This window comes from Coenobita brevimanus, chromosome 25 (assembly GCF_032717465.1).
Source record: "Coenobita brevimanus isolate Jiangsu-jjx chromosome 25, ASM3271746v2, whole genome shotgun sequence".
NCBI lineage: Eukaryota > Metazoa > Arthropoda > Malacostraca > Decapoda > Coenobitidae > Coenobita > Coenobita brevimanus.
The window spans coordinates 13,149,248-13,163,631 of NC_136978.1; the positions used below are offsets into that span (position 1 = coordinate 13,149,248).

At 41.7% G+C, this 14,384-nt stretch overlaps 1 protein-coding gene across 1 annotated transcript in view; it reads right to left on the minus strand.

Moving 5' to 3' along the window:
- Positions 1-3,702: 3,702 nt before the first annotated feature.
- The window catches only part of LOC145393722 (uncharacterized), an 848,279-nt gene continuing 837,597 nt past the window's right edge, over positions 3,703-14,384 (minus strand). Inside the window, exon 76 of the mRNA XM_080267765.1 lies at positions 3,703-3,912. Within this exon, the coding sequence (XP_080123891.1) occupies positions 3,760-3,912 (153 nt within the window). The 3' untranslated portion in view covers positions 3,703-3,759. The remainder of the gene's footprint in view (positions 3,913-14,384) is intronic.

The following is a 14,384-nucleotide window of genomic DNA, read 5'->3' on the forward strand; positions in this document are numbered from 1 at the left end:
CACGAAAATGGCTGCCAAGGGTCAACTAGTTTTTATCACTTGCCTTTAAAACCATTATATCTCATGAACAGCTTGAGCTTTCAACATGAAGTCTTCAGAGTATAAAGATATGGCCAAAATCTTGGACTTGGCCAACAGCATATATGGTGAGGAATTAGCATTCAGCTCCCGAATGCTTTTCTTTCATTTTATCTGCATTTACTCTCAAGCCCGTGTGCCCCATACCATCACTCGACTTCCTAAATCTTTCCTCTGCCTCCCTTTCATTCTCTGCAATCAACACCAAATCATCAGCATACAACATCTCCCACAGGAGTCCATTTCTGAAGTCACGTCACAGGGCTTCAAGCACCATAATAATCAAGAGGCTCAAGACTGACCCCTGATGTACATCAACATTCATGGAAAACTCATTACTCAAATCTCCATTCACTCTACCTAGGTGGATGCACCCACATACATAGCCACAACCACTCTCACCAGCCACTCCTCAATCCCAAACTTTCTCATTGCCCACTTCACCACCTCCCTAAGGACCCTAAGGACTCTGTCAAAGACCTTCTCCAAATCAAAAAAAACAAAGTACAGATCCCTTTTCTTTCCTATATAATACTCCTGAAGCTGCCAAACAATGAATATGACATCAGTGGTCTCTTTGCCTGGCATAAACCCGAACTGCATCTCATCAATATTCACTCTTCCTCTAATCATATCTCCTAGAACTCTCTCCATTACCTTCATTATCTGATCCAAAAGTTTTATACTTATATAATTTCCTCTTTCAAGGAAATATATGCCTAAAATGTTAAAGTACTAAATGCAACATTAATAGTTATTGTACCTTATATATCAGATATACAGTAGTTATTACTGTAAAAAACTACAGTTGACCCTCATTAGAAATGGACTAATTGGGGGAGAAGCCTGATCTGATAAAGCCCATAGTCTGTTATATCTGATGTCCCCCCCCCCCCCGGAGGTGGGGTTTCAAGCTCATTTGAAAATAAATGAGCACATAGCATTTTCTGGTACTAAAAATGAAAACTACATTATACCCATTTTACACTAACCTGGCCCATAATTTCACCCTTTTGCAGCTTATTTCATATCCTTGTCATTGCACTTCTTCATGACTAGTGCAGAATTACTATAGTCTGTTAATACAACTCAGCAGTCACAATGGGGAGTAGGTAATTTCAGGCCAGGTTGGAGTAAAAGGGGTAGGAAACACATGCACTGTGCCCCATTTATTGGACATTGTTCATTGCAGCCGAAGGAAGTTCAGTGGCCTTCATGGTGTCTGTTAAATCCAATATCTGTCCTACTGAGGTCTGTTAAAGAGATGGTACTTTAATACACAATGATAAGCAAACTTCTAAAAATGGCCAGCTCTAGTTCTCTCACACCACTGTCAGATTCACCAAATGTTATTCATACAGTCAACCCTCGTATAACACTGTATCGCATAACATGGATTTATATTTATGCAGTCACCTATAGTGTGACCAAAACCGCAGTCACAATCAGATATACTGCGGCGAGTTGTTGGATGTCGGAGCTCAAATGGCCCGCTGAAAGTCAAATGTCACGTGTGATAATGTCAGGCAAGCAATGCACAGCAAGGAGTGTCACTGGCACAGAACAACTAGACTCTGCTGACATACAGGAGCTTCTTGCACCAGACCCCACCCTGGACACTGAGGAACTGTGGGATCAGCTGCAGGAGGAGAGTGAAGCACAGGGAGAGTCAGAGGAAAGGCCACCAGGAGGTATAGCAACGAGCATGTTGAGAGAAACTGTGGAAATGTTCGAGAGGCTCACCTTCGTCATCATCAACCAGGACACAGATAAGGACTGGGCCATGCAAACTGCTGCATTAGTGGCCAGTGATGTGAGGCAGTACACAGAGATGTGTTAGAAGAGAGTGAATGCTCAGCAACAGAAGAGGATCACAAACTTTTTTTGGGTTCACTATGAAGCTTCATAACAACCATCCTCTGACGACGATTCAAGCCCAGAAGACAGTGCTGAACCCGATGAAGAGGTTATGGTCATTTTTTCTCCATGGACTTTGAAGAGTTTGACTCCGACAACAAAGGGGACCAATCAAACACATCTCGACAGTGACTACAGTACAGACAATGCGGTCTGGGGGCACTGGGGACAGTGAGTGTGGCCAGCAGAGCCAGTCTGGTTAGTGACATAAACATTCTTCATTAATGTCTAGGAACCTTTCTTCTGTATTTTTAATAACTTCCTGTGTATGAGTACCAGAGTGAATGTCAGTAGGGTATTTTTCGGAGAGTTTGGGTGGGATTTGGAGTGAAAAGGGTGACTTTGGAAAATGTCAAGTCTAGGTTAGCCTTTTATGATAGAAACATATGGAACGTATAATGCGGAAAAGTATGGCGCAGCATGTTGTCAGTCTATATTAGCTGTGTTATATAAGGGATGACTGTACACAGTACATAGTTAGATCCTGGTTACAGGCGAATGGTTTGTTTAACATTGCTTTGATCATAAAAATTCTAATAATTTTAAGTCACATACCACCAATAGCCTTAGTATAATGGGAGTGTTAACCCAACTATAAGATAATCTAATATACTATAGCACTAACCGTGTGTGTGTGTGTGTGTGTGTGTGTGTATTTTGGGCAGCTGAAACTACACATTCAAATCGCACCAAAATTGGCACAAAAATTGCAAAAAATTTGCTGATGTGAAAAAACTTGGTCCCATCACAATTGAAAAACTTTTACTATATTTAATAAGCGATCACATTTTGACCAAAAAACACCGCTCCCGGCGCCTGGCATAGGATCTCTGTAGAATTTTTTGCCCATAGCCAGAACTAAAATATGCTATAGCAGCAGCTGTGTGTCCGTGTGTGTATATTGGCCTTGCATTCGGACAACTTGAGTTCCATTCCTGAAGCTGCAAATAACACGATCAATCGGTTAGCTGCAAAAAATCCAAGTGACAATGTTAAACTAGAACAGCACATAAATGGACCATCAAGGGCCCTTCGATGTCCCCTTGACGGCCGATAGTGACAACGTAAGACTAGAACAGCACATAAATGTGACTTGGATTACCTGAAATGATCGCAACGTGTGTGCGAAGCACGAGGAAACAAGTGAGAAGCACGAGGAAACGAGTGCGAAGCACAAGAAAGCGAGTGCGCAGTGTGAGAGCCCTCCGCAGGAGCAAGTGCAAGGGGCCCAAAGGGCCCACAAGCACTTGTGTTTTTTACTATGGGGGCACTCTTTTCACATCCCAATTCATAGCTATCTTATGCTGACAGTACCATCTAAAGCTTTCCTACAGAAATGTATTGGTAAACAAAAAAGAATGAGAACAAGCTATTTAAAATAGGATTTACAATACAGAAAGACAACTGTTTTCAAGTAATTTTTATTCTTGACCATACACTTTTTGTTTCTCATTTAATTACCATACATGGAGATTCAGAATACCATAAATAGACATTGAGAGAAAAGAAATACACACTGAAAACTGATTTAACTGCAGCGTAAAATGTGTCCTAGAGAGAGAGAGAGAAAAATAAAAATAAAAGACAAATGATGATACACAAAATAATGGCTGCACAAGTAGTGACAACAAAAAGAAAAGTCAGAGCAGACACATACATACAACAAAAACAGTAAATAAACATATACAAATGCTGAAGCATGGATACTTTCCAAAGTGCTTTAAAGGCCTATCACAAAATCACATCAAAGGTCAAAGTTGTATCTCATGATCCCTGCTGATGTTGTTGATGCTGCCGGTAGGTATTTAGAACTACTTTGGCTACAGCCTTGCTCAGCACCCTCCTGAAGAGCTTCATGTAGTAGCGTGCCCGGGGGTCTTGACGCACCTCACTTACTGAGAACACACCACCACCACTCTGTAAATGTGGAGTGGTGGAAGTAAATATTTTAGATCATAGCAACTGAACGATAGTTTCTGGATGCTATGCACTATCTGTCCCTCTACTTTTTTTAAATGGAAGGAAAATGATGCCAAAGGCTAGAAGCTCAGAAAATTGTCTCTCCATGAAAAAAAAATTAAAGCAAGCCATACTGAAGGTCTGTTCATGTCAAGATGTCTGAACATACTGCACTTAAAAGACGTGAGGTTATAGACAGAAGGAAATACAGAGGATGACAGTTCCACACCTGACCTGTTCTAAACATGAAGAGCTATGAGTATCAGTTTTTAACTCTTGCATTAGAGAGTTGGACAGAAAAAGGGAGAGAGTTTGCTGCTCGACAGGTGCTAAGCACCTGCTTAATGGAGAAGGGCTGCAAGCAAAAAGTTCAGAAGAGCAGTGACCATTGAATTAGTGACAGAAAAGAGATAAAGATGCAACTCTGTCGCAACGAGACTGAGGTTGAAGGAAGTCAGTAAGAGGAGGAGTGTTAATGAGACATAAAGCCTCTGACTCCACCCTCATGAGAAGAGTTGTATGTGGGGAACCTTTCCACAAATGAGAGTTGTACTCCACACAGGTCAACAGTCATGCAATGTAATGAAGGCACAAAGTTGGTTTAGCACATCTAATCTCCAAGAAGCAGAGTTTGCAAGAGGTAATATGATCATTTCTTGAAAAATCTAAGGGACTGAAACTGCAAAAATGTGGAGAGATGAAGCAGGACTGAGTTGGACAGGAAAGATGATGCAGGACTGAGTTGGATATTGCTGAATGATAAAGGATACTCCTGTGGATGATTTTGGCTGGCTGAAAGATGTATGAATTGAGCTTTTAATGCATTAAAAAAAATAAAATAAAAAGTACTTTTACCCCAATCAGAGATATAAGCCAAGCCAGAAGACTGGTGTGCAATAGCCTTATTCCATATTGCAACAACTGCTGTGATGTATGCAGTGAGAAGTGGATGGAAAGGTGAAGGATGGAGTCATCAGGGTAAAAGTGGATAAGGTCAGATGTACAGTTCAGAAGTTCATTATGTAAATAAGGGAATTGGTGGACAGGAGAGAAAACTGAGGAAAACCACTACTGATAGCTCTTGAAGATATGTGGCTGTCTACAACAGCAGCTATAGAATGACCAGAAAGGAAGCAAGATATGAAGGCACAGACAATAGAATGGAAACCATAAGTGGGCTGTTTGGAAATTAAGATTTATGCCAGACTTGGTCGAAAGTCTTCACGGTATTAAGTGCAATGGCACAGCTTTTGCCAAAGTCTCAAAAAAAAGATGACAAGGATTCTGAAAGGATGGCGAGACGAACACCACTGACGTGGCCCTACCAGAACCCACAATGGCAACCAGAAATAAATTATAGTAGTAGAAAGGTGCAAAAATATTTCTTACAAGAACAGATTTGAAAACTTTAGAAACATTGGATGGTAAAGCAATTGGGTGATAGTTAGAGGGTTGGGAATGCCCACCCTTCATTGGAGATAGGCTGAATGAATGCAAACTTTCAGTAAGAAGATGCAAATCGGTAGCCAAAGGCAAAAGATTTTACCTAGGCAGGGTTTAAGTAATGAAGCACTGTTCTTAACAACACCAGGAGGGACCCCATGGAGCTCATATGCCTTGTTAGAACTGAAGTCAGTGAGAACAGATGGTACATCAACTGAAGGAAATTTAATGTCAGTCACCGGGAAGGCAGAGGAGGGATGAGATGGAGGAACAGTAACAGAATCATCCAAGGTGGAAATGAAGGACAGAGTCTGGGAGAAGAGTTCTGCCTTTTCAGTACAAGACACAGCTACAGAGCCATCAGAGTGGAAAAGAGGAGGGAAGGATGATGAAGTAAAGTTGTTAGAAAGGTTTATGGCAAGGTGCCAGAAGGAGCATGAAGATTTTTAGTCAGTGAGTTTGGGTCTGGTCAGTACTTGGATGGGTGACCGCCTGGGAACACCAGATGCTGTTGGCATCCCTACGTCAAGTGGGGTTGGTGGAGGATTAGTGCCCCTCCCTGTAAAACAATTAACTCTAAGCCCTTGGCCACCCTGTCTGGGATACATGGCGTCTGGCAATGAATGAATGAATGAATGAGTTCAAAGCATTTGGTAAAAGTGAAATTATTCTTACCATAAACATTACAGAGATGAACCAAGGATCTTTTGCATTCAGCTGGGGATAAAAGAACGAAATGTATGCCTCCATGCCTGAGAGAATGGCCTTCACAATGTGTGAAGTAATAATCATGCCAAGGAAGCAATAAAGCAACAATCATTCCAAGAAAAAAATACTGCCTGAGAGCCTCCCCGATAGCAGCTCAAAAGTGACACAGCTGTCGCTTATTGGGCAGGTCCACATGCCTTACTGAAGCAATAGCACAGGTTAAAGTTATAAAATTGTGATAAGAGGAGCCCATCGGAGAGAAAAGATTAATAGAGAAGCAGAAGAATTAGCTGTAAGGAAATGGCCAAGGATGTTGGAATTCTCTCCAAGGCAGTCAGTGATATGGGTAGGGTGCTGTGCAAGCTGCTCTACATCATTAAGGTCACAAAAGATACAGGCTTGTTCACCACATGGATCAATGAAGGGAGGGGAGAGGAGAGCCAGAGGTGGTGGTGAACACTTGTACAGGAATAACCTGGTATTCGGTGCATCAATAACCAAACACTCACTACACAGAACACAAGAAATTGGGGAACATTCCCACAATCTGAACAGCTGTTGATTCACTAGTCCGAACTTGCACCCTGATTCCTAAAAGGAAGTGAAGTGAGAAGCTTGGGGCTTGGTGACAGCTACACTCGTCCATCTCATTCCCATATTTATTCTCTCTCTCTCTCTCTCCTACAATGGGCACTTTCACTTTCACTTTTTTACTTCACATATTTTCATCATCATCACTTTCATCTTCACCTTCCCTTTCACCGATAACTTTGCTTTCACGTTCACTTTGACATTCATATTCATATTCACTTCCATGCTCACTTTTACTTTCACATTCACCTTCACCTTTACCCTCACTTCCACTATTACTTTCACTTCATTTTCAATTTCAAATTCACCTTCACTTGCATATTTACTTTCTCACTTTCATGTTCATCTTTACTGCTGCATTCACTCACCCTAACTTTTGCCTTCTCTTCTTTTACTTTCACATTCCCCTTCCCCTTTACTTTCATTTTCATCTTCACTTTCACTTTCACCTTCACCTCAAGTCTGAAACATGCACATTCGAACGTGGATTTGGTGGTGTGCATGGCTCTCCCTGTCCTCCCTCCATCCCCTCACTTCTCCCCTGTCCCCCCTCCATCCCCTTGCTTCTCCCCTGTCCGCTCTCCATCCCCTCGCTTCTCCCCCTTCCCCCTCTCCATCCCCCACCATGCTCAATGCTTCCAGACGTGTCTCCCTCCCTGTCCACCCACCCCCTCTTACCACACTGCCTGCCTAGCCAAAGCTCGTCCATTCTCACTGTGTCTGTTGCCCTACACGCATCTTAGCACAGACTTAGGTCATCAATAAATTGCAATAAGATGTTTGTATGTAATGTTTGATGTCCCATTTTTTTGCAACAGTATTGTTCATGAGGATAATAACATTACCTATGGTGTTTCTGTGTCAGTCTCAACTGATTAAGGTATATGAGAGTTTGGGCTTGGGCCTGAAACACATCTCTGGCTTTTCTTCAGCATCGTATGGGGAAAATTGCTTTGATATCTGGCAACTTGCTGTCCGAACACTCCCACTGGTACACAACACCGGCAGATACTGTGGTATGCCAGTATCACCTAGAATGGAGATTTCAGAGAAAGAAGTTGATGGAGTATGTTCCATCTTGGATGTAAGACAGTCAAAGCATTTCTCACAGTCTGTTGCATTAGGAAATAAGTACATAGCATAGATATATTTAGTTGGAGAATGACAGGATAGCTGAAGATAGAGTGTAGAGATTTCAGAGGATTCAAGTTCATGGACTTGAAAGCATGATATGTTGTTGTGTACATTCAACAACAATCACCTTTGGCTTTTAACCCCTTAACTGTGGGGCGTCACTTTCGTGACGCTTGGGAGCAAGGGATCATACCACAGGGCGTCACTTTTGTGATTCTGTGTTATTTTGAATTCACCCGGGCTTCCAAGTGGGGGCTTGTATCATCTATCAGTACTGCCAATGTCCAACACTAGTCAGCACTCCTAATCTCATCTGTACTCCCATCCATTGTTGACAATTTAGCCATTTCTCCCCGTTCTTGACTCCCCTCCCTACCCCCCCTCCATTACCCTATCCTCTCGCCTGCCCGGCCGTGCTACGCTAAGTAAATCTTCCCTGGAATTTTTCACTGATTTCATCCATTGAAATAAGCCCTATGCCCTATTCTTATAACAAATAATATATACATGAAAGAAATAAGGTAAGTGAGAGTGCCATACACCTGGAATTGGCTAATTATCACCTGACAACACCTCACGTGCACTCGTTCGCTAATATTCGCTGTTTATTTCCCCTTGAAATATGCCGTATAATCTATTTTCGTAATAAATATACATATAAGGAGGGAAGGGAGAAGCCTAAGTGATATTTACATTCACCTGGAACTACCTAATTTATAATGTATTGTCTAGATTTCCTGCCAATCATTTCACTGCTATAAATTAGCTGTGTCAAGAGGCTAACGTTGGGAGTACTGATTTCCCTAGGTAGGCCACCACCCCGGCCCACCCTTATCAGTTCACTCTCATCTGCCAGTGTGGAGATACGTCTGTTCGCTCTTGCTAGCTTCAGGGACTTTTCACCCCCATGCAAAGGGCCCTGTGATCTTTACCCCCTACTAAACCTCGTGTGGAAAGAGGTAAAGGGCTGACAATTGATAAAAGAGTGACTACGATCTTTCTATTGAGTAAAACAGTGCAAGTGGAATTGTAAATAATGTGTAAACAGCAAGTGAAAGTAATGAATGTAAATATACGTGAACAGTGGAAAATAGTTTTATAAGTTACTTCAAGTGACAGTGCATAACGCAGTGTAAATAAAATCTATCTATCTATCTATCTATTGCCAGACGCCTCAATCCTGTTTGGGGTGGCCACAAATAGAAACGTAAATAACGTAAATAAAATAGAGAACGTAAATAGAAATGTAAATGAGTAGTATTATAAGAATACGAGTATATACCCTAGGAGTAATGAAAGTGAAAGTTTCACTCTAGCATGTCTGAATACTATGAGTTATGAGAGTGAAGGTGAAAGTGACATTCACTCTCAATGCTAGTATACAGGACGAGAAAGTGAATGCTACGTATTTTACTGAAAGAAATTGAATCCCTACAGTGACAATAAACTAATACTACTGAAGGAAACTTATGGATAAAGACTGTAGATATATATAAGTGTTATATAGTAATAGAAATATAAAGTGTGAGGGGTTTTATGAATAATAAATGACAGAGTACCAAGAGCGAACTAGCGCAAGTGCGACAGTCAGACGCGCTTGTAATTTTCATTGCTTTCACAGTGGGTTTTTTTTTTGGAGTATGGATCCCAAACTACTTGAAAATCATAGAGTAGTGTTTATAGTGTTAATATCTGGCTGTGGTAATCATATTACGGGTTGTCGGGAAGTGTAAAGTGGAGACTTCGTTACCCAAATTCAGGGGTTTCCACAAGTCCTACTGTAACCGACGAAGGCTCAACAAACATTCCAGGAGAAAGCTGAAGGTATGTGCCATAAGCATATGTAATTTTAATATTCTAGGACTAATAACTGATTTTTGGCAAATATTTTTTGAGAGTCTGTCGGAGCCCAAATAACCCCGCAGCAAACACAAAACATTGGTAAACATGCCCGCGGTGTAGGGGTTAAATGAGTACAGAGAATGCAGAAGGATAAAGGGATAGGTTTGCTACCAGTTGTCTCAGTCAGCTGAATCCCATCAAGAAAATGAGGTTTTGTGGGAGAGAGATGGTATTCAACAGACGGAAAAACCAAAGGAAAGGCCATGAATGTTGCACATATGAACAGACAGTGAGTCATACAATGGTACAGTACACCTCACTTGGTCATCACCAGGAGAAATGCGGTTGGTGGGGATCCTCTGGGACTATGCAGCTGGCTGCTGAAAGTCATTTTTGCAAATTTTGGAACAGGCAGGGTGGTGTTTCTGTGCATGTAAATTTCGTGTAGACAGTTAAAGGCAAATGAATGGGAGCTGTTTTTTTCTTTTAGTGCAAGCAAGAAGGAAATAAAGGACAGATGCCTGCAAGATTTTTCCCTCCAAGAAAAAATAAAAACAAATATAAGACAGCCAAATTCAAGATCCATTTATTTCAAGAAGGTTGGACACACTGCGTTTAAAAGACTAGAGGCCATAGGAAGTAGGAAATACAGACAGAGGAAGACAATTCCAGAGCTGACCTGTTCCATACCTGAAGAACTGTGAGTAACGGTTAACTTTTGCATTAGGGCTGGACAGAAAATGGATGAGAGTTTGCTGCTAGACAGGTGTTATGCACCCACCATAGTGGTGGGGGGATGCAAGGTGACAGTTCAGAGGAGCAACGACCACTGAAGTAGTGACAGAAAAGAGATAAAGATGCAATAGCGCAGCAAAGAGATAGAGGTTGAAGGAGGCCAGTAAGAGGAGGAGAGTAATAAGATGAGAGGCCTTTGACTCCATCTTACTGAGAAGAGCTGAATGGAGGGAGCCTCCCAACACAGGTGAATAGTACTCTACACAGGAGTGGAGTAAAACCCCTGTATGAAGTCAACAACTGTGCGGAAATAAAAAAAGGCAAGGAGTCAGCTTAGCACACCTAATCTCTTGGAAGCAGATTTTACAAGAGAGGTATTATGATCTTTCCAAGATAAATCCTGAGAGAACGAAACTCCCAGTGTGTTCAAAGATGATGCAGGATTGAGTTGGGTATTGCTAAAAATTAGATGAAACTCATGCAAAAGATTCTGACAGGTCAAAAGACGTAAGAACTCGGTTTTTGATGCATTAACCCCTTCTTTACCGAATTTCTGAAATGTGTACCCCCATACTCAAAGTGAACTGTCGGCAGCAGAACCAAATACGATCATGAGTACTAGGGTACTCACGATCATTATAGGGGCCTATTGGGCTTCCTCTTCCTCAGTTTGGGTGCTTTGTGATCCCATGTGTGATGACATATGGCAACTTTGTCACTGATGCCGCACTCCCCTGCCATATGCCCCTGCCATGGGGAGTAGTTTTATGAAAATGACTCAGATATGTTGCGTAGGTCATTGTATCCTATATATTTTGAATTTGGTATATATAATGCCCTATAACACGTGATATAATATAGCCAGATAATGCTTCCTGGTAAGGGGACTGTCGCTAGCTTAGCAACAGTGGTGGTACCGCAGGAAAGTGTGTGAGGGCACGCTGTAGTGTTTTTCAAGCAGCTGCACGTGTCAGTGCTTTTGGATTTACTTTTGTGCCATGGCGTCCTACAGCAATGAATCTGACTTGGATAGTGACTTAGAAGTGTCTGACAATAACGAAACACAATCTGACATAACTGTGAGCAACTTTGATGAGGAGTACATGGCCGAGAATGATGGTGAAGTGAGCGATAGTAGTGGGGAAAGTGATACTGATTCTGGTATCAGTTTGGCCTTGAAGTGCATCATCCCACCCCCACCTACTTTTGACCTGCCTACCTCCTACCTCATTCTTCATGGATCTTTGTCATACTTACAAGGTAAATAATACAATCTTTATTCTCCTCCCTATTCATTGATTTATATCTCTATCTACTATATTTATCTGTATATTGTATGTTTACTAAATCAGTTGGTTAGACATGTAATACTGTCATGTACATTATTTTAACATATCAAAACCCATCTCTTGGTCAATATCTATTTACCAATACAAAAAATAAATAATATAAAGGAAATAGAAACAATGTAATGATAAAATAAATACTACCCCACGAAAGAGTCACGCCTGGGGGAAATTCGTTTTGCCAGGGGGAGGTAGGTGAGTGGGGGAGGGGGGTGATGCGGTAACGAAGGGGTTAAAAACAACAAGATTAGTTCTACCCCAATCTGAGATATAAGCCAAGTCAGACATTAAGTGTTTCATAGCCTCATCCCTTGTTTGTTGAAGTAACTGCTGACATGGATGCTGCGAGAAGTGGATAGAAAAGTGAAGGCTGGAGTTATCAGCTTATGAGTGGATAGGGTTAGATCTACAGCTTTGATGGTCATAACAGAAGAGAGTTGGCAATAGGACACAGTCCTGAGGAACACCACTACTGATAGCTCGAGCAGAAGAACAATGGCCATGTATGACAACAGCTATAGAATGAACAGAAAGGAAGCCTGAGATGAAGGCATGGATGGAAGGAAAGAATTTGTAAGGGAGCAGTTTGGAACTTAAGACTTATGCCAGACTTGACTGAAAGCCTTAGAGATGTCAGGTGCAATGGCAATGGTTTTGCCAAAGTCCTGAAAGGAGGATGACCATGAGTCTCAAAGAAAGGTGAGAAGATCGCCATTGGAGCATCCCTGGCGGAACCCTTACTGACAATCGGAGAGGAGGTTGTGGTAGGAAAAGTATTTTAAAAAAAATTTTCGTTAAAAAAAGATTTTAAAAACTTCAGAAATATAGGATGTTAAAACAACAGGGCAATAAATAGAGGGCTGGGAATGGCCAACCTTCTTTATGAAAGGCTGAATGAGAGCAAACTTCCAGCAAGATGGAAAAGTACAAGTTGACAGACAATGGCAAAAGAGTTTACCTAGGCAGGGTGTAAGCATAGTTCTTGAAGACAATGGGAGAGGCCCCACCAGGCCCATATGCCTTGTAAGTATTGAGGCCAGTGATGGCAGAAAACACATCAACTGAAGAAATTTAAAAGTCAGCCAAGAGAAAGTCGGAGGGGGAAGTGATGGACAAACAGCACTGGAATCATCTAAGGTGCAAATGAAGAAGAAAGTTTTAGCAAAGAGTTCTGCTTTTTCAGTAAAAGAAACAGCTACAGAGCCATCACAGCAGAAAAGAGGAGGGAAGGATGATAAAGTAAAGCTGTTAGAAAGTTTTCTGGCAAGATGCCAGAAGGAGTGGGAAGAATTTGAGTCAGAGAGTTCAGAAAATTTATTATGAATGAAATTATTTTATGAAGAGCAAAGAATAGGCTTAGCATGGTTCCAGGCAGACATAAAAGAGATGAGATTCGGGGGTGGGTTGGCTCTTGTACGTATTGTAGGCCCTCTTCTTGTTGAGGATAGCTTTATAACAAGCGTGATTAAATCAAGGTATTTTTGCATTATTCACAGGATAAGAAAAAGGAATGCATGCTTCCATGCCCGAGAGAATAACCTCTGTGATGCACAAGGTACCACTCAGATTGTTCTCAGCTGTGGAAGCAATACAGTAATCATTCCAGGGAAAATCAAAGATGTACTGCCTGAGGGCCTCCCATTCAGCAGCTCCAAAATGCCACAGCTGTCACTTCTTGGAAGGGTCCACAGGCCTTACTAGAGTGAAAGGACAGGTCAAGGTGATAAGGCTGTAATTGGATGAGTCCAACGGAGAGAAGAGATTAACAGCATAAGCAGAAGGGAAAAATTCACCCACCACGAGAGTAATGCCCATTCTTTCTGATGCGGTGGTCTGTTCTGACTGCTGCAGTGCACCCAGCATGATATATTCGTGCCACTGTAAGATGGCATTTTAATCTACCATTAAATAAAAACAAATATCTAGATTTATGTTTCCCCTAAAATTGTACTTCAAAGGGTTCAATTCTCTCACCCTCACTCAACAACTTATTCATCCATGATTCACCCAGTCCCCCTTCTGCTACTATCCTATCCTATGCTGACTTGAGAAACTGTCATGCAACAAACTAGTTCCAGCATTACACTAACTAGGACAGTGGTTCATACGGAGCAGAAGACAACTTCACATTATAATTAAGCATCACTATTCATTAAAAAGGTGCAAATCTCAAACACACCCTCACATAAACTCTCTTAAACAAATTAAAGATTGCCATATTCCTAGAAGAATGGAGGATGGCCTCCAAGAACACCTCAAGCACTCCTCTCCCTACAAAGGTTGGTAAACTCTACAGATTTGTGCTGTCACAATTCGCTGAATATCTGATCCAGTAAAACCCTTTCAGAGGCATAATAATAATCCATCCATCCATCCATCATCTAATCCTACGTTGCCCCATGAGAAGCGTAGGAGCCCGGGGCTAGGAAAGTTGGTCCTGGCATTTAATATGAGAGTGACCAGCCTCACTCATCCCTGAGTGGTATTACGTGAGCAATAAACCCCAACCATCCCTTGGATATAAACCTTCACCGGCTCAATCCGACTGGAGCACCTTTATTACCCACTAAACCACCAGGAGCCAAAATTTGGTTATATGGTTACCACCCAGCATAGTAAATGGTTTCCTAG